Source organism: Monodon monoceros, unplaced genomic scaffold (genome assembly GCF_005190385.1).
Source record: "Monodon monoceros isolate NGI ecotype Baffin Bay Population unplaced genomic scaffold, NGI_Narwhal_1 Super_Scaffold_18, whole genome shotgun sequence".
Taxonomy (NCBI): Eukaryota; Metazoa; Chordata; class Mammalia; order Artiodactyla; family Monodontidae; genus Monodon; species Monodon monoceros.
Window position 1 is genome coordinate 171523403 of NW_021703774.1, and position 27120 is coordinate 171550522.

At 40.8% G+C, this 27120-nt stretch overlaps 1 protein-coding gene across 5 annotated transcripts in view; it reads right to left on the reverse strand.

The window, feature by feature from the left end:
- Window positions 1–27120, reverse strand: part of VPS13D (vacuolar protein sorting 13 homolog D) — a 246829-nt gene that overhangs the window by 122859 nt on the left and 96850 nt on the right. For 3 of the 5 annotated variants that reach the window (XM_029230144.1, XM_029230146.1, XM_029230147.1), the window contains 14 exons: window positions 24159–24261; window positions 22964–23116; window positions 20785–20920; window positions 19617–19664; window positions 18063–18213; window positions 17762–17972; window positions 14699–14946; window positions 12615–12806; window positions 12172–12298; window positions 10329–10471; window positions 7210–7340; window positions 6799–6974; window positions 2113–2236; window positions 1079–1314 (listed from right to left, as the gene is read on the reverse strand). In XM_029230144.1, coding sequence (XP_029085977.1) covers window positions 1079–1314; window positions 2113–2236; window positions 6799–6974; window positions 7210–7340; window positions 10329–10471; window positions 12172–12298; window positions 12615–12806; window positions 14699–14946; window positions 17762–17972; window positions 18063–18213; window positions 19617–19664; window positions 20785–20920; window positions 22964–23116; window positions 24159–24261 — 2179 coding nt within the window. The remainder of the gene's footprint in view (window positions 1–1078; window positions 1315–2112; window positions 2237–6798; window positions 6975–7209; window positions 7341–10328; window positions 10472–12171; window positions 12299–12614; window positions 12807–14698; window positions 14947–17761; window positions 17973–18062; window positions 18214–19616; window positions 19665–20784; window positions 20921–22963; window positions 23117–24158; window positions 24262–27120) is intronic. The other 2 variants (XM_029230148.1, XM_029230145.1) reach the window with 2 other exon arrangements.

Genomic DNA, 27120 nt, shown 5'->3' on the forward strand with positions numbered 1-27120 from the left:
CATGTCATACTACTGAGTGCCATAATCTTTAAAAAGAAAGAAACACACATGATTGACTTAATTAAAACAAGATAAGCATCTCAGCACCATCATTATCAAAAGAGAACTGTAATAAACAAGGAAAAGAAGGGCTATTCTAAGCAAAGGTGCCTATTCAATTCATTATTAGTGAAATCTGGAGTCTAGGTAGCTGAGAGAGACACTGCACAGACTCAGAGATGATTTTGTGGGCGTCAGGCACATACAAAAATATTTCATGAGCAAAATTATTCAGAACATTTTGCAAAGAAATATGACTTTAAATGCCCTGTTCACCAGGTGACTTATATTTGGAATGCTAAAGATTAGGCTATCTTCCCAGTTTCTTCAACTTTAAAATTGGCCCTGTAACCAGCACAGAAACAAACTATATTTATGTGTTGGTGGAATGACTACTTTTGAAAGCCTAACAGTTTGAATCTCTACGTACCTATCTCTGTACCAATCTAACAGAATTAGAATAAGCTCACTATTCCTCACCTGTCTTTTCTTTCTAAATACAACTAACTAGTCAGACAACAGTGAAGATTATAATTCTAAGGCAACTGGAATTACTGTCAAGTTAAACTCCTCTGCTTGCCTTTAGGTGACTATTAAAAAGACCTTTAAGTGTCTGCTTAATCAGAATTCTCAATGGAAGAGGAGAGTCAGAATGGTGACTTGAATAATTATGGATGAAGATTAGTCAGTTTCAAATGAGGAAAGAGGTAAAACAAAAAATGGCTAGAAGTTTAAAGCAAGAGAAATTTAAAACATTATAATAACAATGCCTTAAGGGAGTTGTTAGATACTAGAATGGATTATTGGGGATAGATTATTAAAAAGAGAAGAGTCTTGCCTTTTTGGATAAATTTTACTCTAGCCAGAAGACAAGCGTTTAGACTAAAGACCTCTCAAGATAGAGCCTGAGCCTAGGATTTGGTAAAGAATGGAAGGAATCTTCGTTCATCCCTTAGCCTCCTGAGAACTGCTTAAAATTTAAAACCGGTTAATAATTAGAGTTTTCTGCTTTACGAACAGTAATTTAACTCAGAATTACCCAGAGAACGTATATGTAGCAGCAATGTAAATGAAATTTTCATAATAAAGCTGTCGGTTATCCTGGAAATCATTCATGTTGCAGTTGATCTCAGAGGAACCTGCCCCTTTAACAGTCAGAGTGATAAAAGGTGGCAGGGTGGGTTCGTCCCAGGCATAATCCAAGGAAGTCATGGGCTTCACTTCAGTTCGGAGCCTGGGTTCAGCAACGCCATGCTGAGTGAAGACAACCGGGACCTACAGTAAGGGCGGAGAAGTTAAAGAGGACTTTCAGTCAGAGCGGTGGTATTGGAAAGTTATCAGTGCCTCCTAGGTTTAAGTCCCAGATCCTTCCCAAATGAACCCTACACAGCATATAACCACAAGTGAGGCTCATCATGTGGCCTCTTCAAATGCCTCTCTAATCATCTTCAAAACTGCAAAAAGCCCACCAATTAGACATGGGCCACAGCCTGCTGGGTAAAGGGTTTTGAGAAGCTCTGCCACGCCAAATACCTAGAGGAAGCTTCTCTGTCCTTTCAATGGCATCTAGTCTACCCTCAACCCCCTGGGATACACTTTGAACAAAAATTTTGGAATTCAGCTATGGAAAGTCACATATTTTAAGATGTAAGGCATAATTTAAAATAGAATCTAATGATTTCCATCTTGGCTTTACTTGGAAGATTCATAAAAGAGCTCACTGTAACTAAGCAACAGGAGGAATGCCCGCCCATTCTACCGGGCATTTGTCAATCTGATTCTGATTCCTCTCTCTCTGTTTATATGGAAATGTCTACAGAGGGCACCATGCCAACCAAACTATCTAGTCAAAATAAGTTCTGGGGACTGAGAAGTCCCTTCTGGACAAGGCTGCCCAGCAATCAAAATAACCAGCAGAAACCACCTCCCAATGGTAAGATTTCTAAGATCCTGTATGGCTTCTTTTGAACCCAAGTTTAAAATGTACTTCATCCATCATTATCTTAAGGGCAGTATATATTCCACTTTCCCGCATATGAAACAGCCAAACTGGCTCTCAACTCCCCTTGATACCTTAGAAAAGTTGTCAATTCGGAAAGGAGGGGGTAACTGATCTGTATCACTAAAGGAGATCCTATAGGTAGCTCCTCGAAGAGTAATTTCCACACGCAGGAAGAAGCATTTTCCGAGAGTGTCTCTGCAGCAAAAGGAAACAAAAGAGGCTGCATAAAATGGAGGGAACAAGCTCCAGTTCACATTCTCCTCATACTTCTCATGATCACCACTGTGCGCTCTCTGATCACATTTAAAAAAGTAGAAATTGACAGTATAATCACACAGTAAAAAAGAATTCATTCAAGCAACTTTGAACAGCACTCCGTAACTGTATGAGATCTACAAATTTTACTTAGGGTTTGTTTTGGGTCCTAGCGTCAGTGTAGCAAATGAGTAAATATTGGTTGAACTGCATAAAATTGTTAATATTAGACTACTTTTGACCTAGAAAAGAGGAATTTCACATGGTTCAAACTAATATATTGATGTTATTGATAAACAGGGTTTGCATTGTAGGATGAGGGAAGGTGAGGAAGAATCCTGTGGATTGGAGGTATCAGTATGTGATCATAATTTACGTGGGTGTTGTATGTGTGTGTGTGTACTTAAATACAGATAAACTACTGGAGAGAATGGAAAGAAAGCTCTTCCTTAGGGAAGAATATCAGTTAATAAATGTAGAAGAAATGAGAGAACCAGAAAATCACCATTTTGCAACCACCAATGTAATAACTGATTCAGGTAAAAACCATCAAACCACTGAGTGAAAGGTTTTGGGGAAACAGAACATACACACAGTCTCAAATTATCCCCCCAATGGACTAGTCCTGTTTACAAAGAAGAAAAGGTAACTTCACAATACAGAGACCTGGTGGACACCAGCTAAACCAAATGATGATCGAATTTAGCAACATCAATAATAGGACCAACAGACGTCACAGGCCTCTGGATGTGATGCAGTGGGAAACACGTACCACCGCACAAGTAGTATTCTTACCAAAAATGGATGGCCCAAATTTTTCTTTTTTGGCCCAAATTTATATATAAAAAACCATCAGAAAAATCCAGAAAATAAAACATTCTACCAGACACCGGCTTGGACTCCAAAAATGTCAACGTCAATAAAGACAAAAAGGGAAAAGTGAGACTATGACTATTCTAGGTTAAAGGAGATGAGATATACCAGCCAAATAAAATGCATGATCCTTCACTGGGTCCTAGATCTGGGGAGAAAGGTTGCTATGAAAGACATTTTAGAGAACTATTTATTTAAAAACATAATCAATATTAAATTTCTTCAGTGTGTAATGATAGGTAATAAAGTTTTTATGGCTGAAGTATCATGATGACTTCACATTACTTTCAAATGGTTTGGGAAAAAAAAATGTATGTGTGCACGTGTGGAGAGAGAACAAGAACAGACCAAATGTTGAAATGTAGGAAATCTAGGTAAAAGAGGGGTGCCTCTGTACTACTCTTATAAGGTTTCTGTGGGTTTAAACTGTTTCAAAATGAAAATGTGGGGAAAGTAAAGGAAGGAAACAGCTGGCTCAGGTCCCTGCTCAGTAGTTTAGGGTCACACACTGAAACTATTTCAAAAGGATTAACAAAGGTACACAAGCCATCCTTCTGCCCACTCTCCACCCCTTTTACTTCCTTTTCTTCCTTTCTGAAGTAACGATGAGTAACTTTTTTGTTTAATTCTGAATTGGCTTCACACCACACAACAGATCCGGGCTGCCTCCACCAAGGCAGTATGTAAGCCAATGGTGGTTTCAGCGGCAGAATTCCTCACCTTCCCCTGCCCGCCCCCACCACAAACTCTTGTGGGGCAGGGGTCCCCAACCCCTGGTCCTCGGTGGACGGGGCCGCATGGCAGGAGGTGAGCAGTGGGCAAGCGAGCGAAGCTTCATCTGCCGCTCTCCATCACTTGCATTACCACCTGAACCATCCCCCCACCCCACCGTCCGTGGAAAAACTGTCTTTGACGAAACTGGTCCCTGGTGCCAAAAAGGTTGGGGACCGCTGTTGTGGGGAACATATGATACTACCAGATAGGAGTTCTGGTTGAAGTAGGGATGAGGGCATTGGAGCCCTGCCCACTTTGCTCCCTTGACCTGTAAAGTCACCTCCTTAGACCCCAATGGCCCCTAGGAACATAGCTGGAAAACCACTATGCCAGAAGCAATTAACTCTAATAAGGGGGGGCCAGGGCAAAGGATAATTAAGAAAGGCACATCATCAACAAAAACAGAAACAAAGAAAAACCTCAGATAATGCATTTTTTTAGTCAAATATAAATACTATTTTGGATCATCTATTATTAAATTAGCCTTTTTTCTGTTCCCTTACAATAGTGTTCTCCATAGAGACCTAACCATAAGGTATAAATGATTAAATATTGCTTCTAAATGTGTTGAAATAGCACTGATTTCAGTGTCTTTAGCTTCAAAAAGCATTTGATGAAAAAATTAAAGAGGACAGAAATAAATAGAAAGTCGTCCCATGTTCATGGATTAGAAGACTTAGTATTGTCAAGATGTCAATGCTACCCAAAGTGGATCTACAGATCTAATACAACCCCCATCAAAATTCCAAGTGTCTTTTTTTCCCCCCAGAAATAGTAAAATTCAGATGGAATCTCAAGGGACTCCAAATAGCCAAAATAGTCTTGAAAAAGAACAAAGATGGAATTCTCACACTTCCTAACTTCAAAACTTATTACAAAACTACTGTAATTTAAAAAAATGTGTGATATTGTCATAAAGATAGAATATGAATGAATAGAATAGAGAGCCCAGAAATAAACCCTCACATATAGGGTCAACCAAGTTTTGACAAGGGTGTCAACACCATACCATGGGGAAAGGAAAGTCTTTGCAACAAATGGTGTTGGGAAAACTGGATATCCACAAACAAAAGAATGAAGTTGGACCCTCACCTTACACTAAATAGAAACATTAACTCAAAATGGATCAAAGACCTACATGTAAGAGCTAAAACTATAAAATTCTCAGAAGAAAACACAGCGGGGAAAGCTTCATAACACTGGATTTGGCAATGACTTCTTGGATACGACACCAAAAGCACAGGCAACAGAAGTTTAAATAGGTAAGTTGGACTACATCGAAATTAAAAACTGTAAATCACAGAACACAATCAACAGAGTGAAAAGGCAACGTATGGAATGGGAGAAAATATATGCAAATTATGTATCTCATAAGGGGTTAGTATTCAGAATATATAAAGGACTCCTACAACTCAACAACAACAAAAATAATTCGAAAATGGACAAAGGAGTTGAATAGACATGTCTCCCAAAAAGATGTACAAACGTCCAGCGAGCACATGAAAAGAAGTTCAACATCACTAATCATTAGGGAAATGAGAATCAAAACCATGAGATACCACCTCACACCCATTACTATCAGAAAGGCAAAAAATAACAAGTGTTGGTGAGGATATGGAGAAATTGGAACCCTTGTGTGCTATTGGCAGGAATGTAAAATGGTGAAATGTAAATGGTGAATGTAAAAATGGTCCTACTGTATAGCACAGGGAACTATATTCAATATCTTGTGATAAACCATAATGGAAAAGAATATGAAAGAGAATGTATATATACGTGTAACTGAATCACCATGCTGTACAGCAGAAATTAACACAACATTGTAAATCAACTATACTTGAATATATATAATTTCACTGCACTAGAGTGAAATAAAATGTAATAAACTATCACCAAAAAAAAAAAAAAGGACGTTCTGACACATGTTACAACATGGACGAACCTTGAGAACATTATGCTAAGTGAAATAAGCCACTCATAAAAAGACAAATATTGTATGATTTCACTTATCTGAGGTACCTAGAGTAGTCAAATTCATACAGAAAGGAAAACAGCGGTTGCCAGGGGTTAAGAAAGGGAAAAAGAGGAGCAGTTGTTTAATGGGTACAGAGTTTCCATTTTGCAAGAGGAAAAGAGTTCAGGAGATTGTTTGCACAACATGAATGTACTTAACACTAGTGAAGTTAAAAATGGTGAAGATAGTAAATTTTATGTTATGTGCCTGAGGCCCACAAAATAATCTCTGGGTCTTTATGCTATCTTTCTCATATGGTATGTGTATTTTACCACAATTTTTAAAGTTTAATACATTTTTTTTTTAAGCAATGGATGAAAGCAGAAAAAGAAAGCAGTCATCCTGTACTACTTGAGGCTGAATTTTGTTGATTTTTCTTAACAAGGACCTGAGGGTCACTGGGTTGGGCAAAGAAGGCCAGGTGATTTACTGAAACCGCATCAAATGAGAGAGAAGTTTGTACAATGTGCAAGAACAGACAAAAACATTTATAATCAAAGCTGCCATCTAAATGCTGACAGAGTTGTGGGTAACAGTGAGATCAGTACTACCCCCTGAACATGTGACCTCAGACGACAGCAAGTGCACAATGGTCAAAACTGTCAATGTTCCCTTTAACTCACTGCATCAAAATGTTCACTCCTCCTTGCCTGGTCTTTGCAGTTTTATGACCTTTGAGCCAGAAACATATGTGTGCATTTCATGAAGAGTAGTCTTACTATTTATTACTATTTACAGCTTTATAAATATCTGAAATTTATATGGTATTTATAGCTTACTATTTACATTACTGCACCTCAATTGAGGCTACTTCTTGTCTAAATATAGTCTCTGAACTTACCTCATGTTGATATGGAAGGAATTATTCTTGTTGACTTCAAAGCCTCCAGACCAAATACAATTGGGAACATCCATCAATCGGACACATAACAGCTGATCGTAGTCATTCCGAGGCCAATGGAACACCACACTGGAACCAGGAAGGGTGGAAATGTAACCTTCAGGATTGGCTGTTCCCTAAAACACACAGGATCATTGGCTTTAGTCAAAAGCCAAGTCAAGACGTAAATGCTTACTGAGTATCTATCTACTCTGAGCCTTGCCCTCTACCAGGAGCTATTTAGGATACCAAAAGCACAAAATGATTATTCACATCAAAAAACTTAGTGTTGATGGGGAGATAAGCCCTGACATTAAAACTCACTGTGCTATTAAATAAATACTAGTTAATCTTCAAAAGCAAGCTGCTTACCTGTCCCCTGGCAAATTCCCTCTGTGCAAATGCAAGCTTGTGAGATGATTTATTATCTAACAGGTAACGGGGAGCGAAGATTACCATACAGGTGTCGATATATCGGCCTCGGCCTTTCTTGACATCAATACCTACAAATAACAAGAACCAGTTCCATGAGTTAATCAGAAGGAAAAAAATTTGTGGTCTAAAAAAATTAAATAGCCTTCACAATTTCTCTGAAAAAACAATTGTAGCACCCAGAGAATCTGTCAAGGCTCCTAAGAATGGAATGAAAACAGCAACAGCACTCAAAGTATTATACTTTATTCCCATTTAGGCCTTAAAAAGTCTCCATGGCAACATCAATGTTCCCATAATTCCTAGCTTCTTCATAAAGTGTGTACAACTATAACAACAACTAAAACACACAGGTGTTCAGTTTGGTTTCCATTTATAAAACTAAGACAGGGACTTCCCTGGTGGCGCAGTGGCTAAGAATCCGCCTGCCAATGCAGCGGACACAGGTTCAAGCCCTCGTCCGGGAAGATCCCACATGCCGCAGAGCAACTAAGCCCATGCGCCACAACTACTGAGCCTGTGCTCTAGAGCCTGCGAGCCACAACTACTGAGCCTGTGCTCTAGAGCCTGCGAGCTACAACTACTGAGCCCATGTGCCACAACTACTGAAGCCTGCACGCCTACAGCCCGTGCTCTGCAACAAGAGAAGCCACTGCAATGAGAAGCCTGCCTGCCGCAACGAAGAGTAGCCCCGTTCACCGCAACTAGAGAAAGCCCGTGCGCAGCGATGAAGACCCAACACAGCCAAAAATAAATAAATTAAATAAATAAATTTATAAAAAAAAAACAACTAAGACAGTTTATGTGATACATTTCCGCTTACACATGGGACACAAAATTTCCTCCTAGAGAACTTGCCCCTTTTACAGCATATCGTAGAAATTTCATATTACTTAACTGGCTTCTGCAACTGCCCTGAACTCAGCTGACTCTTCTAGTATTTTCTTTAAGCCCACTGCCCAAGAAGCCAGCTCAAACATAATGCTAGATACTATAGAATTTATTCCTTCATAAAATAAATGTTTTCAGTACCTACTAGGTACTGGAAAAAAAAAAGGCAAACAAAACACATACCAAGGAAAAAAAGACATAGTCAATCAAAAAGAAATCTCAAAACACCAGGTTCCAAAGAAAGAAAGAAAAATGAAATAGCACTATATTCTTAGAAACTCTGCTAACAACTTTTAAAAATACGAAACTCAGTGGATGAATTCATTCATTCATTCAGACAATGAATAAAGCAACTATATTCAAGGCACTGGGCTGAGCACTGGTTATAAAATGATAAAAATGTTTATGGTAAAAATAATAAAAATAATAAGTTATTGAATTCTTAATACATGCTACACCCTCCACCAAAGGCTCAACATTTAATTCTCGTAACAACCTCTTATCAGTTAGGTATTTTCATTCCTTCATTTTTGCAGATGAAGAAACTAAGGCAGGGAAAGCTGGGTAACTTGCCCTGGGTCACACAGCCAGTGGGTGGCATAGATGGATTTAAACCCAGGCAGCCTGCCTCGGGAGTCCTTGCTCACATTGTGATGGGACATATACAAGGACCCTACCAGTAGTCAACAAGTATCAAGAGACCATAAAAAGAGAAGAGACCTTAGGATATGACAACTAGGTGCCCTGGATGTTCCAACGTAATTCCAATTATAAATATTCTGATCTGTTAACTCTCTAATTCACTTGTACTGGTGTTCCTTTAATTTAAGTCTCAAAAATAGCTGAAAGAGTGAGCAAATCACAGAAACAAAATCACTGAAACTCTGTATGAAGCAGCCTTTGCCTATTCAAGGGGTGGAGCAAAAAAATGTGAGGAAAAAGTAAAGAAAATTATCCTCAGCTGGAGGATCAGACACACTTGATTTCTTCTATTAAAAGTCTTAATGTCAACTTTAAAGTAGACAGCTTCCATGTCAAGGGAGCATACATGCAAATTCATGTTTAAAAAAACAAAAAGCTAACTCTACTTGGAAGAGAGTCTTCTACTAATAAACCTTCAAACACTTAAACATATCACTGACTCCATGGGATTCCAGGTAAACAGCTAAATGATACCATCTCAATTTTTCCTTTTATAACACGACTCTTTACATCAACACTGTCCAAAACAGTAGCCACTAGTCATACATGATCACTTACACTAACTAAAATGAAATGAGAAATTCAATTTCTTTGTCACGCCCACCAGTTTTTAGTAAGGTACTCTCAAGTGCTCAGCAGCCACGCGTGGCTAGTGCCTCCTGATTGGACAGTACAAAATAGAACATTTCCACCTTCCCAGAGAGTTAAATGATTTCCCAACATTCAATACTAAACAGTGCTTTGAGATCCTTGGAAATTATATATGAAAGGAAAGATGCACTGCTAACATTTTAAACCTGAGACATTTAAATCAAGTTTGTCTTAACCCTTTGGAAAATCTTTTGCGTGTTCCGGGTGGCCACGAGGCATATAGGTACAGCATCCTCCCCTTCCCTCACCACCCCGCCACGTCCAGAAGCTAAGCTAGTTAGGGCCTTCTAATTGCCATAACCACCAAGTGCATTTTATTGTATTTTTTGCCTCAAATGTGGACACCCCAGTTGTAATCCTACTTCTAACAGACTTTCCCTTTATCTGGACAAGTCACTTAACCTCTCTCTGCTTCAGTTTCAAGTAGAACAATGCTTCTTACCCTCTTAGGGTTTGCAAGTTTTAATGAATGCGTGGGAAATGCTTGGAGGATAAAAAGCATTCTAAGTGTTCCTATTATTCCCATGAAAAACAAGGATTCAAGCCAAACTGATACTCTCCTGACACAGGTGAGTCTGAAATTAAACAGAGCCTCAGACCTCAAAAGGGCAGTGTTCAGGTGGCTCCTTAGATCCCTAGGAGAATAGATCTGTGTTGATATCAATCTAGCATTCAGAGAACAGATACCTGACCCAATGCCAAATGAGAAAATCAGCACTTGCAGCGAAGCCAAAATGTATGGCCAACTTATCCCTCCAAGCCTGAAGTCATCGGCCCATGGTTCCGATTCTCCCGCTGCCCCAAATATAACCCACCAATGTTATAGATCAGCCCTGGGCGGTTTCCTTGCTGGATGACTCTCAAAGCTCGGACACCACTACCACCATCCAGGGAGAAGCCCTGACACCAGCCCGGCATGCCTTCAGGATGAATCCCCCTTCCGATTCTCATCGTGCAGCTGTGGAGCAGAAAAGCAAAGATGTACACATTCGTCCATAAGAAAGTCTTATCTACCGGTTCTAATCAGGAAGCACTGCTGTGGCTATCAGCCAAAATTAGAACTCTAATACTGACTCTTCCACATTCTCATGTGATTCCCAAACACAGAAAGGCAATTAATCAGTGGTCAAAACTCTATCTTAGAGGTAGCCACAGTTCAATAATGTGTAAAAATGTACTGACCTCCACAACTAAATGCTTTAGGAGAAAACATTATGATTCTGTGAGCATACGACAGGAGGAAAATGCTACAGTATCTGAAAAACAAAGATTCAAAGCAAACTGATATTTTCCTGACTCCAAAATACCCTGAACATATGAGAGAAGTATATACAGAAGATGCAGCTTAGTGGTACGTTCTTTCAAGGGCCTGGTACTATTGTAACAGCAAAGCACCATTTAGTTGGTCAGCGTCCTGTCACGGATCCTGAAAACATAATTCCTGAATGTGTGTTCCAGCTCTACCACTAACAAGCAATGTAACCTTGGGCGGGTAACTCTTTCTGAGCCTCAGTTTCCTCATGTAAAAACAAAACAAGGGGCTTCCCTGGTGGCGCAGTGGTTGAGAGTCCGCCTGCCGATGCAGGGGACGCAGGTTTGTGCCCCGGTCTGGGAAGATCCCACATGCCACGGAGCGGCTGGGCCCGTGAGCCATGGCCGCTGGGCCTGTGCTCCGCAACGGGAGAGGCCACAGCAGTGAGAGGCCCACGTACCACAAAAAAACAAAAAAAACACACAAAAAAAAGCCAAAACAAGATTCCCTGTGCTGCCTAATCTACTGAAATGTTGGGAGAATCAAATGAGATAGTTTATGTGGAAATGCTTTGGGGACTGTGAATTCCATACACAAAACAAACTGTGTTTCAAACGTCAAGTCCTGGATGCTGACCACGTCAAGTGGCTGTTTGTGGCCAGCACCCTGGTCAATCCTCTCCAGACTCCAGCAGCAGCCCAGAGTCCAGCCCTCCCTGGTAGATGCATCTGTATCCACTGGCAAGTACTACTCCCTAAGCCCTCCTGTAAGTTTGCAGCACGTTTCTACAGATAATGGGGTATGGAATATTAGCAGTATCAGATACACTTAAGTATTTTTGGATTAAGGCTATAAATCAGAAGACCCCTGTAAAAAGAAGAATGCCAAAACCAAGAACAAACGTGAATTAATGCTCTACATGCAACGAGTGCTTTGAGATCTTGAAATGGCACATTTTATTTCAACAGAAGAAGAGATGGATTTCAAAACCTTACACAAAAGGACCTGGACTGGATTAATAGGGTGGAGGCTCTACCAAAGGGCCATCCATCTCCCCTCTGAAGTCAGCTCCTCTGCCTGCTCTGAGAGCTTCCAGGGGAGAGAAACCGTGCAGAGAAGAGAACGTGTGGGTCTCTCTCCATCAGCAGAGTTATGAATAGAACTACTTCAATACACGGAAAATAAAACTGGCTTTCATTATAAACCAACCAAATGGTTTATTTTCAATATCGAGTAACACAGAAATTAGATCTGAAAAAATCCCATTAAGTCATGGTCCTGTTCCCCTGCCAAGTCAGGATTGTTATCTACAGTATATTTCTACTTACACGGATCTACTAGAGCCTTTGCTAATTTCTCCCTTCCCTGGGAGCTTACTTCCCCTTCCCGTAGATGACTGCACTCACAGGCTTGGCTGCTCTTTGTCAGCGTAGCAGAACAAGAGAGGGCTCAGGCTCCGGGCCAGCTCATGCTCTTCAAACTGGCCTGCAGCATCCATTCTTGCATTGTCCTGTCTGAAGATCAGTGGGAGCCCTTTAGGAAGGAGGGGGAAAGTTTATATCAATCCCAGCCGGTGTACCCAGGACACATACAAATAATAAAAGGAAAAAAAATCACCAAGGGGGAAAATGGTGAAAACTGAATTTATTTGGTGGGCTTGCTCAGTCGTTGTCCAAAAGGCCAGTCTTGACCATGATTAAGCACTTCTTATGGAAACAGGAAAGTAAGTTTAGCAGCTTATACTGTTGAGGTAATCTGTTTGCATTGGCTCCATTTAGTTAGCTGAGCAGATAAATCTGAATTCCCACGACCAACTCCAAAGGCGTACTTGAGCATCCTCTGTACATACCTGTTTTGTTAATCAACCAATACGGAGCTGAAATGAAGATCTTTAAAGATCCTTCTGCTCGACACACGATCCGGATGGTGAGGTTCAGCTGCCGCCGGTTGATGTCATAGAGCCTCATTCTTACCATATAGTTTTGGGTTCCAGATGGAATAAGCAATTCTTTACAGAGTGGAAAATTTTCCAATGACACCCCTAAAGAAGATACAAGCTATTGTCTTTCAGAGTTCTCACTTTAGTTGGTCAAAACAGTCCACAGCCAAACTGAATTGGATTGCTCTGGAAAAATCAATATGTATTCAACAGGCAAAAATCTCATTAGAATGGCCATCTTCCTTTAGCTGGGATGAGAATAAATATGGTCTAGAAGTCACACTAGGGAGTCTGAACTGCATAATAATTCGAAGAATGAAAGTACCCAAAGGTTATCAATAACAGCTCTGGTATTAAGAGTTTACGATACCTCAGGCCTTCAGCTGGGTGCCTGAAACCCAGTAAAGGCAAGTAGAGAGTAAGAGTTAAGGTTTTCTGCAGCCTCCCTGCCTGGCTTCAAATTCCCTGTCTGTCCTCACAGCTGCGTGATGTGTGGCAAGCCATTTAACCTTGCTGTGTCCATCTGCCAAATGGGGATAATAACAGTATCTACCTCTCGGGCTTCTTATTAAAAGTGACGATCCACAGGGAGCATGAGTGTGAAGATGAGGAGTGCTTGGTGTGCACGCAGTGATGAGGGGGGTGGGGGCAGGACATTCCCATTCCATACAGGGGCTCAATAAATATTTGTTGAAGAAATAATAAATGTCAGGACAAAGACCTATTTTCTTTAAAACAGACAACCAGAATTGCACTATTTTTCTTTTCTAAATTAAGCTCAAGGATTTACATATTCAAAAATGTAAGCTTATCACTGGGGGACACATTGCTGAAGTTCAGTGAGTTTCAGGATCCCCATCAGTAAAATGGGGAAAACAGCTGTCCCTCTGCCTGAAACATCCACTGTTGTGAAGATCAAATGAGATGATATTATGAAATCACAAAACTGTGAAAAGGTAAATATCTAAGTCCTTATTACTTCAACATGTCTACAACAGCCTTAAAGAAAACTTACTTCCTGTCCCAAATCCAGAAGTACCTTGTTGCTACAAGTGCTACAAATATGATAATGACCCCCTCCCTTGACTTCATTCATCCCTACAAATGAAATTACTTGATACATTAACTATTCTAAATCTCAATGTCTTTGTCAGTAAAATGGGACAAGTAACTATTGCTGTAAGGATTATATAAGATCAAGTGTATGAAGGTATTTGACATACTGCCTGAAGTACACAGTACATGCTTACCTAACGTTTTTCCCTTTCGTGTAAAGAGAAGAGACATGATTTTGCTCATTCTGTAGCTGGTAAAAAGCACCGTTTGAAAAGATGAAATGACTTCCTTTACTCACACATCAAGTGAGCAACATTAAGAAAAAAGGCTGTGTTGGGGCTTCCCTGGTGGCGCAGTGGTTAAGAATCCGCCTGCCAATGCAGGGGACAAGGGTTTGAGCCCTGGACCAAGAGGATCCCACATGCCACGGAGCAACTGGGCCTGTGCGCCACAACTGCTGAGCCTGCGCTCTGGAGCCCACAAGCCACAACTACTGGGCTCTCATGCCACAGCTACTGAAGGCTGCGTACCTAGATCCTGTGCTCTGCCGCGGGAGAGGCCACCGCAATGAGAAGCCCACGCACCGCAACAAGGAGTGGCCCCCGATCGCCATAACTAGAGAAAGCCTGTGTGTGCAGCAGCGAAGACCCAACGCAGCCAAAAATATAAATAAATAAATTTATTTAAAAAAAAAAAAAAAAAAGGCTATGTTGAGTGCTTGCTCTGTAAATCTTTTAGTTTTGTTCGGGTTTTTTGTTTCGATGATTTTCTATATTAGAAGTTTTGCTTTTCTTTTTTTAACTGCATAAATCCTTTGAGCTGGCTTACTGAGGTATTATATGTGCTACAATTTCTCTAAAACTTTCCCAAATGGTCACAAAATATCCACTGACACGTTCACAGAATTATTACAGATAATTATTTGACTAAATCCTTACCCAGTTCAATGTTCTGGGAGGTATCAGCTGTGTGGAGAGCCACCTCTTTGCCAGGTTTCAGTGTCCCATTAATGGGCATTCCTTTAACATAAAAATCAAGTTCACAAGGTAGCAAGTTGCAGATTACCACTGTCGGCAGGAGATATATGGTATGCCCAGGCTGTCTGAAAATCTGTTTTGCACTGTCAGAAAATATGTTGGAGGGCATGTAATCTGGATAATTCTCTTTCTTTATGGCCACACAAAACCTATGACGACAAAATGGTGTAAAAGTCATCAGCTTGAATGAAGAGCTTGAATTTTTTTCTCCTTAGCTAAGTATGAGACAGGATTACATTAAAATGGCACAAAAATTTAGTAAGATATTCGCAGTTTTCAATCCAAACACATTCACTAAGGCATAATCAAATGACAATAAAATGTACAGATTTTAAATGTTCTGTCTGATGAATTTTGACAATTATAGACACCTCTATAACCATCACCCAAAACCAATTACAGAATATTTCTCTCACTCCAGAAAGTTCCCTCATATCCCTTTCCAATCAATATCCTCTCCCATCATTCAAACAACCACTTTCTGATTTATCATTATAAATTAGTTGTGCCTGTTCTTGAACTGCATAAAAATGGAATGATACAATATGTACAACTCTTTGTGTCTGGGTTTTTTTTTTGCTGTTGTATGCATCAGTATTTCATATGCCAATGTGTGAATATGCCATTTTTAAAAAATTCATTATCCTGTTGATAACCAATTGGGTGGTATCTCCAGATCAATTTAGCGAGAATGGAAATCCTAACAATACTTGAGTCTTCCAATCTGTGAACTTGGTTATATCTTTCCACTTAGTTATTAGGTTTTCTTTACTATCACTCAGCAATGTTTTGTAATTTTTAGGGTAAAAGGCTGGTACATCATTCCTTAGACTGATTCCTGAATAATTAAATTTTTTTTGGTGGTATTGTAAATTGTGTTTTTAAATCACATTTTTCAATTGTCCATGGCTAGAATATAGCATATAATTATTGATTTCTATAGGTTGATCTTGAATCCTAAAATCTTGATAAATTATTAGGTCTCACGCTTTTTTTAAAAAAAATTTATTAATTTTCAAATGTTAAGCTAATCTTAACGGGGATAAACCACACTTGCTGGAAGCTATTTGGTAGTATTTTGTCAAGAATTTTTGCATCTCTTCGTGGGGGAATACTGGTTTGTAGCTTTCTTTTTTTGATAATAATTGTATCAGTTTTGGTATCAGGGATATGCTGGCCTCATAAAATGAGTCAGAACTATTCCCTCCTCCCCTACTTTCTGAAAGCGTCTGCAAAAAGCTGGTATGATTTTCTCCTTAAACATCTGGTAGAATTCACTAATGAAGTTATATGGTCCTAGAATGTTCTTTGAGTGAAGATATTTTATTATAAATTAAATTTCTTTAATAGATATTGGGCCATTTGGATTTTTTGTTTCTTCTTTGTATTACTTTTGGTAATCTGTGTTTTTCAAGAAATTTGTCATTCCGGTGTGGAATTTATTTGTATAAAATTGTTCATACATCTCCTTTTAATCCTTTTAATATCTGCAGGAACTATATAATAATTCTCCATTTTTCATTCCTTATACGCTAATTTGTGTCTTCTCGCTTTTCATCATGATTGGTCTTATTAGAGGTTTATCAAATTTATGAATCCTTTCAAAAAGCCAGTTTTGACATTGTTCATTTTTCCTACTGTTTGTTTTCTACTTCATTGATTTCCATACTTATTTTCTTTTTCTCTTCCTATTTCTTTGTGTTTAATTTATTCTTCTACCTTAAGGTAGAAGTTTACATCAGTGATTTTACATCTTCCTTATTTTCTAATGCGAGCATTAAAAGCTATACATTTCCCTTTAGAACTGCTTTTGCTGCAACTCCTACATTTTAATATGTCCAGTTTTTATTATTATTCACTTTGAAATATTTCCTTTGTGATGTCTTTTTGACCATGGGTTGTTTAGAAATGTATTGTTTAATTTTCAAGTATTTGGGGGTTTTGTAAGCATCTTATTGTTTTCTAGTTTAATACTATTATAATGATGAAATACATTGTGTAGGGTTTCAATTCTTTAATATTTATTGATCTTATGGCCCAGTAGATGGTCTCTCCTGATGAATGTTCCACACATACTTGAAATGAATGTGCAATCTGGAATTGTTGGTTACAGTGCTTTATAAATGCCCACTGTGACAAGCTGGTTGACAGTACTGTTCAAATTCGCTTATGTGTTTATTGTTTTTGTTGGTTTGTTTTATAAATTACCGACAGGCAAGTGTTAAAGTCACCGATTTTGTCTGTGTATTTATCTGTTTCTCCCTTTAGTCTGTCAACAATTGGCAAATCTCAATAAAGGGTACAGTGGAATTCTTTACAGTCTTCTTCTACTCCTCTGTAAGTTTAACTAAGTGGATGCCTGTTTTTGCTATAAAGGAAACTAAAGCTGATCATCTCTAATCTAAATAAGTTTAAAGTCTAAGTTTAGAAGGATCTAACAATCGCAATCCAGTATTTTTTCTAACATATGAATTTAGTAACATATTACTTGCACTCTTCAGAAGAGGAGACAGGAGTCTAAATGACGATATAATTTTGTCAGAGTCCCCATGAGAAGTCAGCACTAGGTACATGAACCTTCACCCAAATTCCTTTGAGTCATTTGAAAAACTCCCAACCCCAGGATTTTGCTTCCCAATTTAGGAATGGGAACTGGTCATTGTTTTTTCTTCCCTCCCTACGTGTCTTCTCTTTATGCTGATGCAGACACACCAGTTTCTAATCGTGTATGTGTGAGTAGTGGGTTTGTGATTGTTTCTTCCATAAATATTAGATAAGTAACTGCCACGCTCCCGCCCACGGTTAACCCATGAATTCGTACGAACCTAACACTTAGGGAATAAAAGAACTTAAGGAATAAGAACTTTAGGGCTTTAAATAAGCACAACTGAATCACTAAGGGTCCTTAGAGAAAGAATGAAGAAAAACATGGCAAAATACACGTCACTGCTGTGCCACACATACCTGAAGAATCGGCTTTTTTCCGCATCCATAGAGTGGCACTCGCGTTTGCTGCTACTAACCTCTGTAGTCTTCACTACATTGGTCCAGTGAATAGGAGCCTTACAGAAAAACACACCCAGTCCTTTGGGCCGGGCCTGTAGCCGCCAAGAAGTGAGGTGTAAAGGCACGGCAAATGAATCACCTGGCATGATGGCGGGAAGGACCACGGGCTCTGCCACAGAAACACGGGTTAGCAGTTTCAGGAGTGGTTGCCCACCCCAAAGTCCATCTAGGGTAAAAGAAGGACAATGTCAAAACTTACTGTCTGGAGCTGATGGGCTGTCCAGTCTTAGTTCCATTGGCGTCTCAAGTCTGTTCTTCACAATGAGGGCTGATCGGACAGTGATCACTTTCCGAGCACTGCCTTCCATGGTCACTGCAAAGACGACCCGGACAGGTGGGAGTGAAGAGAACTGTGAAAAAGAGAAAAGTAATAAAGAGTTTAGCTGTGCTTTTGAAAAACACACAAAATACAATAATACCGACCAGAATGCCTACATCTAAAGCATCTTATTATTACTATAGCTCTTCAGTGAAATGAGTCATTAAGCCCTAAAACCACTCCACTTTAATAGGAGTGAATACCCTCTTAATACTCACTACAGTTAACAGCCAATTCTAAAGAGTTATTTGTACTGGTATGCCTTTCACAGGAAAAATAACTTTTTTTCCTAAATGTCATAAAATTTACTCGATATGCCCATACACTATTTGTTGACACGCCTATAAAAAAACCAACATTTGTATATCAAAGAACTTTAAAAACAAACTTCTTCTTCACAATAATTTTCTAAGTTCGGTTCAGTAATCACTCTTTTTCTGAACACCAAGAAACTCAAGATAATGGAGGGAAATCATTTATTTATGGTCTTGGTTGGATGCAGCCACTACTTTCTTTTTGCGTATGTTCATTCACATATTCAAAACACATTTTGTACTGCTACCATGTGCCAGGAATGTAGCAATTTTTTTAAGTATAAAATTCCACATTAGGCATACCAAAGAGAAGGTTTCTAAAGCTATTATTCTGTGTATCCAGAACACACTGATAGCGCTTGTTGATGGGAGAAACAAATGACACTACATCCAAGCTTTCCATGCTGCCAGTTGTTTTCACTAAAGCAAACAGTATGTGAAAACCAACCTAATAAACAATCAAATGACAAGCTCCATGTTTTGAACCAAAGTTTCTAGAAAGTCCTAGTGAAAAGGCAAAGTACAGTCTTCTAGGGTGTTATTAGAGGGACACAATCATCACCAAAGCTTCCAGTGACCCATCCCAGTAAAGCCCCAGGAGAGTCAAGGCCCAATAACAGTTGTTTTAAATCTTGATCTTGTTGCCTCTATGCTTATCTGAAATTTCACATTTTAAAACTTACTAAAGTAAGTTTTAGTATGGGAAAAGAAATTTAGTAAGGGAAATTTAGTAAGGGAAAAGAAATTATAAGCAAAAACCTCAAAAAAGCATTTTAATGTCATCCTGTGGTGATGTTTCAAAAATCAGATGAGGGAAGAAAAAATCTATTTTTCATTCTTAGTTATTTTCATGACCTTTGGGCCAAAACCTATAAAATATGTATAGCCATACAAAGGTTAATTTATATTTAACTTGGAGAAAAAAGGAGACCTTGGACTAAAACATTTGCCTTTTGTTCTCCTTCCCTGTAATATTCAGTCTCACATACTAAGTTAGGTGAAAACATTTTCTTGCAAGTTCTTGTGAAAGGAAGGAAATCATTAATAGAAAAGGAAAAAGGTCCAGTGGTCATCAAGAATTATGTGTGTAAACACAGTGACACAGGAAAATCATACTCACATAAACCTGGGGATGGATAATATTTGTCCTACTGCTTGGGCTACCAATCTAAGAAAGATTCCAAAAGTCAGAGATTCAGTACAGACCTAAGATAACAGGCATCGTTAAATTCAATGACAATATAAGTTGCTTGAAAAGGTGGTTTTATAAATACTCTTAGGTAAAGTATGTTCTACTATGAAAAGAAAACATCTTGGAAAAAAATGGGAACAGCAATATTCATTTTACAACCATTCAGGATATACAAAATTTCTCCAGAATGCATCAATAAAATAGAAAGGTATCACCGGGGGGGAATTAGTCCTTTTATTACTGGACATGAACTTAGGCAGAAAAGTAACTTTGAAAGAAAGTTTCTTTTTCTAAGAAACTTGGGGCACAAGAGAAGAACAATGAAAAGAACAGTGTCCTCCAAGAATATATTTCATGAAGCAGCAAGCATGAGGAAGGCTACAATATCTCTGCAAATCTCTGCTTTCCTATTCATCACTGGCTACTCAAAACTGAGCACAGTTACCCCATGAAGTACACCCCATGAGTATCTGGCAAGAGCACCCGTGGTGGTCATATCAGCTAGGATGTCAGCCTCTGCCTGCACATTCTAGTCAGGGATGCCACATTCCCCAAGGCTGGCCCTCCAACCCCTAGAACTATAGGCTGGGGTAAAATCAGGGCAAGGGTGTGTGAGAGGATGCATGACCAGAAAATAAACAACAGTGGACATCTATCTTTATGCCGGAGAGGAGAATTTGGAGACACGTAGCTAGAAGGATCAAGGAGCAGCATTATAAAAGCGTAAAGAAGACAGTGTATAAAGGAAGCATAACAATATGTGAAATAAAGCCAATGTTTGGCAAACTCGCAAATTGCCGGTTGGCCCGGGTGAGTATAAAATGGATCTACACAGGTTGGATAATATGTGTTCGTGTCAATCTTACATCTTGTTTCTCTACTAAAACTAACCATTGGCTGGCTTATCTACATAGTGATTACCAATACCTATGACTGACCCAAATAATCTTGGGTATTCCTCCTGGGCTAGGAAAAATGAAGAACAAGAAAATGTCAGTAGAGCAAGGCTACTACAGGCCTGTCTGATGGTCTGGCTTTAAGGGGGTGTGGCTAGGGCACAATCCTGCCACTGAACACGCTTTCCACAGCCGCGCACCGTAGAGGAAGAGGAATTCTTATCTGGCGCAGCGTATCGGAAAAAGGTGCCGACTTTGTCCACTGACACTGGGCTCACTTGCTCCCAGCCGTTCACTCTCACTTGCAGTTGATGGATCCGGAGGTCATGGGTGTGTCTGTCAGGCAGGACACAGAAAAAGACATTAAGCACAATCCTAGCCAGGGAAGAGAAGCAGAAGCAGAGCCTGAAATCGGATTTACTATATAATGACATAAAGACCCAGTTGTCTAAATAAACCTTTCGGTGATTACCTAATGCAAGGGAAATCAAGAGAATATTTTAACTGAGTCTCACACTTAAAACAAAGCTGCAAGATCTATAAAGCCTGAGCAAGAGTGGCGTCTGCCCTCCCTTTATACAAACCACGTGAATCCTGTGAACTAGCTCAGGTCTGTCCCCCACCGACCCCTACCTCAAACTTTATGAAATGACATCAGCTACAAGTGGTTCAGTGGGGTAGCAGAAATGCTGTGCTAGCAATTTAATCACACAACCATACTCTTGGAAATGCCTAAAATGACATTTTCTCCTTGGTTCTTTTGTGGAATCTCCTGCTTCTCTCAGAACCACACTCAGTCGTTGGGCTTTGGTCCTACAAGACTACAGACACGGTAACGAGAGACGGAGCCCGCAGAGTTTCCAGGCTGAAGTGCGCAGCTGAAACTGCAGTAGAAGGCAGTGGGCAGGACAGGAGGAACAGGAGGAAACTGCACATTTAATTCTATTTTTAGATTTTGCCTAATTCAAGCCAGAAGCCTGAAATAGGGAAGTGGATTTGAGGCTGACAGGAAGGAAAGTGGGGAGGGAGGTAGGGCATGGGGGACAGAATGCCAAAGGGGAAAACACCAGAGAAGGCATTTATTTCGATGAATTCAAGCAGGCAGGTGGGACTTGAAATGGGTTACAAAACATAGAAACTAAAACAGAAATGACAAAAAGGCCAAACCCCTTCTGATACAACAGAGGCAGTGCTCATTAAGAAATACAGTGAACAGTTCTATAATTTAGCTTCTCCAGGAACCTTGTAGAACAGAAAAATGCTCACCACTCTTCCCTGGAAATTCTAATGTGGCTTCCAGGTACATGTGCCCGGCACAGTGATTTTTTTTTTAAACTATTTTTTTGCTGAAAATCACTGGAGGCCCCCAAGTTCAGAACTCGTGCCGCTAGGGAGTAATGTGCGCCGGTGCAGAGCTATGCAGAAGGAAGAAGTGTTTGAGGAGCAGGTTTCCACACAAAGAATTAAAGCGCCATGACACGTGACCACAGAAGGCTGAAGCCAATCTCTTAAATTTGAGATAATGAGGCTCAAACACTAAAATCTTAACCTATTCGTTATCCACTGGACAGCCCTTCCACTTAAAAATGTGTGCATATAGGGCTTCCCTGGTGGCGCAGTGGTTGAGCGTCCGCCTGCCGATGCGGGGGACGCGGGTTTGTGTCCTGGTCGGGAAAGATCCCACATGCCGCGGAGCGGCTGGGCCTGTGAGCCATGGCCGCTGAGCCTGCGCGTCCGGGGCCTGTGCTCCGCGGCGGGAGAGGCCACAACAGTGAGAGGCCCGCGTACCGCAAAAAAAAAAAAAAAAATGTGTGCATATAAAAGAACATTCTACTACATATTTTATGATCTCTCGGTAACTAGACACAACGTTTTCACATTTATTCTCCTCCTCTGGCTGGCGATTTTGAGTGCATCAGTGAGCAGCCTCCCTAGGTGAGTTATTCTCTCCTCCTTAGAATCAGAGTATCTTATCATTATTGGCTCTGCTTCCTGAAACCATCTGCCTGCTAAAAGTGTTGTGGCATATGTGTATCTTAAAACTGAAATCAACATGCTCTGATAACCTTTTAATAATACCATGTCACCACTCCATCATGCAATGAACTGGAGGGTTATGATCTGTCTAGGCTTCAACCGAATTAGTTAGTTACATGGAACACACCAGTTATCACCTCACATGTCAAATAAAGGGATGATTAATGGAAAGAAGTGTATTTCCAAGATGGTCATTATATTTTTTAAAAGGAAACACTGATTTCCTAAATACCTTTTAAAAATAAAACATTAAAGTCATTAACAAAGGAAAGTGAAAAGGCAAAACACTAGAGACAATTATTTTTTTCTTTTTTTTGAGGCAAAGAGTAAACCATGCTTTACCTGTGCCTTAGCTTTCCTCTTGCTTCAAATTCAAAGGGAATCTCTTCACCCGTGAGGACTTCCTGCCACTCGCTAACATTGTGAGCATCGTCAAGAAATGTTCCATTCCCTTCTGGAACCACCCCTGGACTCCCGCTGTGAGACAGTGCAGCCCTGGAACGAAATCAGACAATACCAGCTAGTCCCCCTTTCTCTCCACCTCCCTCTCACACAGCTCAGGGCTGGAAGCAGAAACCCTCCTAGAACGCAACTCACAGACATAACGCCGCATAACCTGGCTGTAAAAGAGGACCTAAAAGGTCAGTAACTCAAGTTATCTTCATGATCGATCAAAACTTCATGACCGAAACTTTAGAAACAGCTAAAAGCTATCACTGCATAGTCACCTACCACCAGCAGCAGAGTCTGGTACACCGAGGGTGATGTAAACTAGTCATGACTTTTAACAGTAGTATTTAAGTGACTATCTAGAATTTAACAGACCTGAATTGTTTTTAAAAAACAAAGATGTCTCCTCTAGAGCATTCTCATACTTGGTGGAGGTGGGAGAAATATGGTCTCAAATCAGCTGATTCTGTTACTCATTTCATAGACTTTATTACCTAAACTGGAAAGATCAGCCTGCATTTGGCAAGTTGAGCCAAGGTCTAAGCAGGCAGAAAGTTGTAAGAGAACGTTCTCACTTGGCTTAGGTAGACTCTCATTTGTTCTCCTAACTCCACCCAGTTCCATCTGGACTCAAGTGCGTTTTAGGTTTGGAAGATAATTCGGGGTGGGGGGGGGGGGGATATGAGAGGTGTTTTCAAGCCCTTGTGGAAGAAAAATGGGCAAAACATTTGGCTTAAACCATATACAGCTTGTTTTAAAAGGGGGAGTAGAATGGGGGCCGACGAGAAAGGGTGGAATGACTTTTGTTTCACATCCTTAATTTGCTCAACTTTTACTTTAAAAACAAATGGATACCAGGATCAAGATCACAATTTGGATACTTCAGACTCAAGACCTGCTTCTCTGACTACAGACTCTACACAGAACCAGAACCTCCAACGTAGACCTCAGCAAGACAGCAAGCTATTGATTCAAATACAATCAATCCCAAGAGCCTCAGGGAGGCCCCACCTTACTCTGCTGGGCTGGTACACAGGAGCCTTTGGTGGCAGAGATGGCTCTAGGTGACAGATTCAGTGCTCCTTACCTGGTGGGCGTGGTAGTCAGGGTGGCAAACCACAAAGTGCAGCCCGTGTGATTCCTCAGAGCAAAAGGGACGAATGGCTGCCGGCGTTTTGGGGCCTTCATCTCTGTTGTGAGCAAACAGAAGGCCGTCAGCATGTGCCCTGGCCCGTGCGGCAGACACCCTCCCCATACCTGGAGACAGTGCCCAAAATTGCCTCTGTGCAAAGGAGCTGAAGGTGGAGAGGAAAAAAAGGAACCACCACAGGTGTGTTGACAGGCCAAGTGGGATGTCTCCAAGTATTCTGCCGCCTGCTACGAGATGACTCGGTCCCCCCGACAACTGACTGTGATGTGTCACGACTCTCACCCCACAATTCTCCCACAACTCTTATGGGCCTTATCTCAGAAAAGGGCATCAGACCTAATACGGCTGGCATCAGGAAAGAAAGAGAAATGGATCCCCACTACTCCCAAGAAATACAGTCTAAATGGACAACCTAAATTGCGGCAAGATAGATCATGTGTACTTGTATCACTTTGTCCAAAACACTGGTACTTTAAGGAAGCCTCCTTTTATATAAGAGTTACACTTGAGTCATATTATGCATATTATAACAAAATGAAAACATTCTTTCCTATTCTCTTATATGAATAGTTGTGGGTTTTCCTCCCTGGAAGATCAAAAATATACTACCCCAAAGCTACTTAAATAAAATTTTTAGCTCATTTTTTTTTTACACAGGTATCACCACCATCTGCTATCAGGCGGGGACTACGGAGACTACAAGAGGAGCACAAAATATGATTTCCTTCACAAAACAGCTTCTCATCAGGGAAACTGGAAAGAAACACTGATCAATACAAGACTGTAAGTAATCAAATTCTAGCGAGAGTGTGACCTGACTCTAAACACTGCAAGCAGTCAGAGGGGAGGCTGAGGAAGGCTCTCCGGTGCCCGGGCTGCCCAGGGGGCTGCCGGGGGACCCGCCCGCCACAGAGGCCCCCGGCTCCTTCCAGGGTCTGCATTTCCTCTACTGGCCACACAAAGAAAGAGGGAGGTGGCAGCAGGAACCACAAAGGAAGCAGCAACCCAGTGCCGGGAGCCTCCTGGCTGATGTGCTCAACAACACCACATGCCCCACCAACAGAAAAGGGCGAGGCCCAGTCTTACTGTGTGTCTGGCTTTAAAGCACAAAGACCGCCCGAGAAAGACCGGGACCCAAATGGTCTGCAGCTGTGGAGAAAATGACATCTAGAGGTGACTGCAATCTCCAACTGAGAACACTATAGCAAAATTCAATTCGTCTTCCAGGACCGCATGTTTCCTGCCAGTGAAATGAAGAAGGCAAATTGCACCAGGGCCTGCCTCTCCCACTTCTCGAGAACAGCACAGGGCAATATCATAAGTCAGCGTCATGTCTTTTAAAAAGTAACGACATTTTTGTTTTCCCTTTGTAGCTTCTAAAGTTTTCAGAAGTTAGTGCTCTGAACACTGCACAACAAGCCACTTCAGGTTAAGGCGAGTTCTGTTTTGGTAAGAACAACAGCTCAGGGGTGTCTAAGTAAATGAGTAGTCTCCAGCGTGTTCCCACAATTTTGTGGTTAGCTTTTACAGACACCCCAGATACCTATAAAGATAATTTCTGCCTAGAATATGCCCATTTCTCACCCCAATGGCCTCACTTAGTTTCCAAGGTTTGCTTTAAAAAAAAAAAAATTAGTGTTCATCAAGTTGAAAATTAAGGAGTAGCTGTGAGGCTGCGGACAAGAGCAGAGGGGGAGTAAAAAATTTAAGAGCTGTCAGCAGGGTAAACAGTGCTGCTCACTGTGGCACCCTGAAAGGCACTTCCCTCTCCCTAAGCGAGAGCTGCTCTGCTTTATTACAGGAGATAAAGGGCCCAGGAGGAAAAGAAGCCAGATGTGCTTTCATATCCCACTGTGAGCCAGACTCAAAGTTTCCATTTGCAAATTAGATTTAAAAAGAACAGGTGGCACATGGCTTTGATCACATCGTAACACAGAATAAAGTGCTAGGAATCCATAGAAAGATATTCACGAGTGTATTGCTTTGGAATTAAGTAGCCTGGGTAGGCACACGGCTAAGGTCCCCAAGCTTCTTGTGTGGATTACACATACCAGCAGAGACCTCAGCAACCTGCCTCTCTGAGGATAAAAATACACGGAGTGCTCACAAATCCAAACTCAACACCAGGGGACAGATCTGACATCTTCCACACTAGGGTCCAAATCAACTGTGTACTTGCCTTGGGCACAGCAACAGAGAACAAAATCCCCAAGTCTGGACTTCCCTGGTGGCGCAGTGGTTAAGAATCCACCTGCCAACGCAGGGGACATGGGTTCGAGCCCTGGTCCGGGAAGATCCCACATGCCACGGAGCAACTAAGCCCGTGTGCCACAACTGCTGAGCCTGTGAGCCACAACTACTGAGCCCACGTGCCACAACTACTGAAGCCCCTGCGCCTAGAGCCCGTGCTCCGCAACAAGAGAAGCCACTGCAGTGAGAAGCCCGCGCACTGCAACAAAGAGTAGCCCCTGCTCGCCGCAACTAGAGAAAAGCCCACACACAACAACGAAGACCCAATATAGTCAAAAATAAATTAATAATTTTTAAAAAAACTTTAAAAAAAAAGAACTCCCCAAGTCCACCAAAGAGAACAGTATTCCCTGGTGGCCTCAGAACACCTCCTCTAGTGACCAGACCTAATTGGTTCATAGGCTGAAAGAACCCCAAGCTCCTCATGTCCAAGTTCAGCTTAAATGGCTCCACCTGAGGAAATGTCTGCCCCTGCGGATTTGCTCCCCAGGGCAATGTGGCCATTATAAACAGTGCGGGTTCTTACACTATGTAAGCAGCTCAGCCTATCAGAAAGGACCTGGCTTGTAAATCATGAGAAATAGATTAAAGTCCCAGGTCCGATACTAGCCAGTCATGTGAATGGAGGCAAGTTACTTAGTGTCTCTGA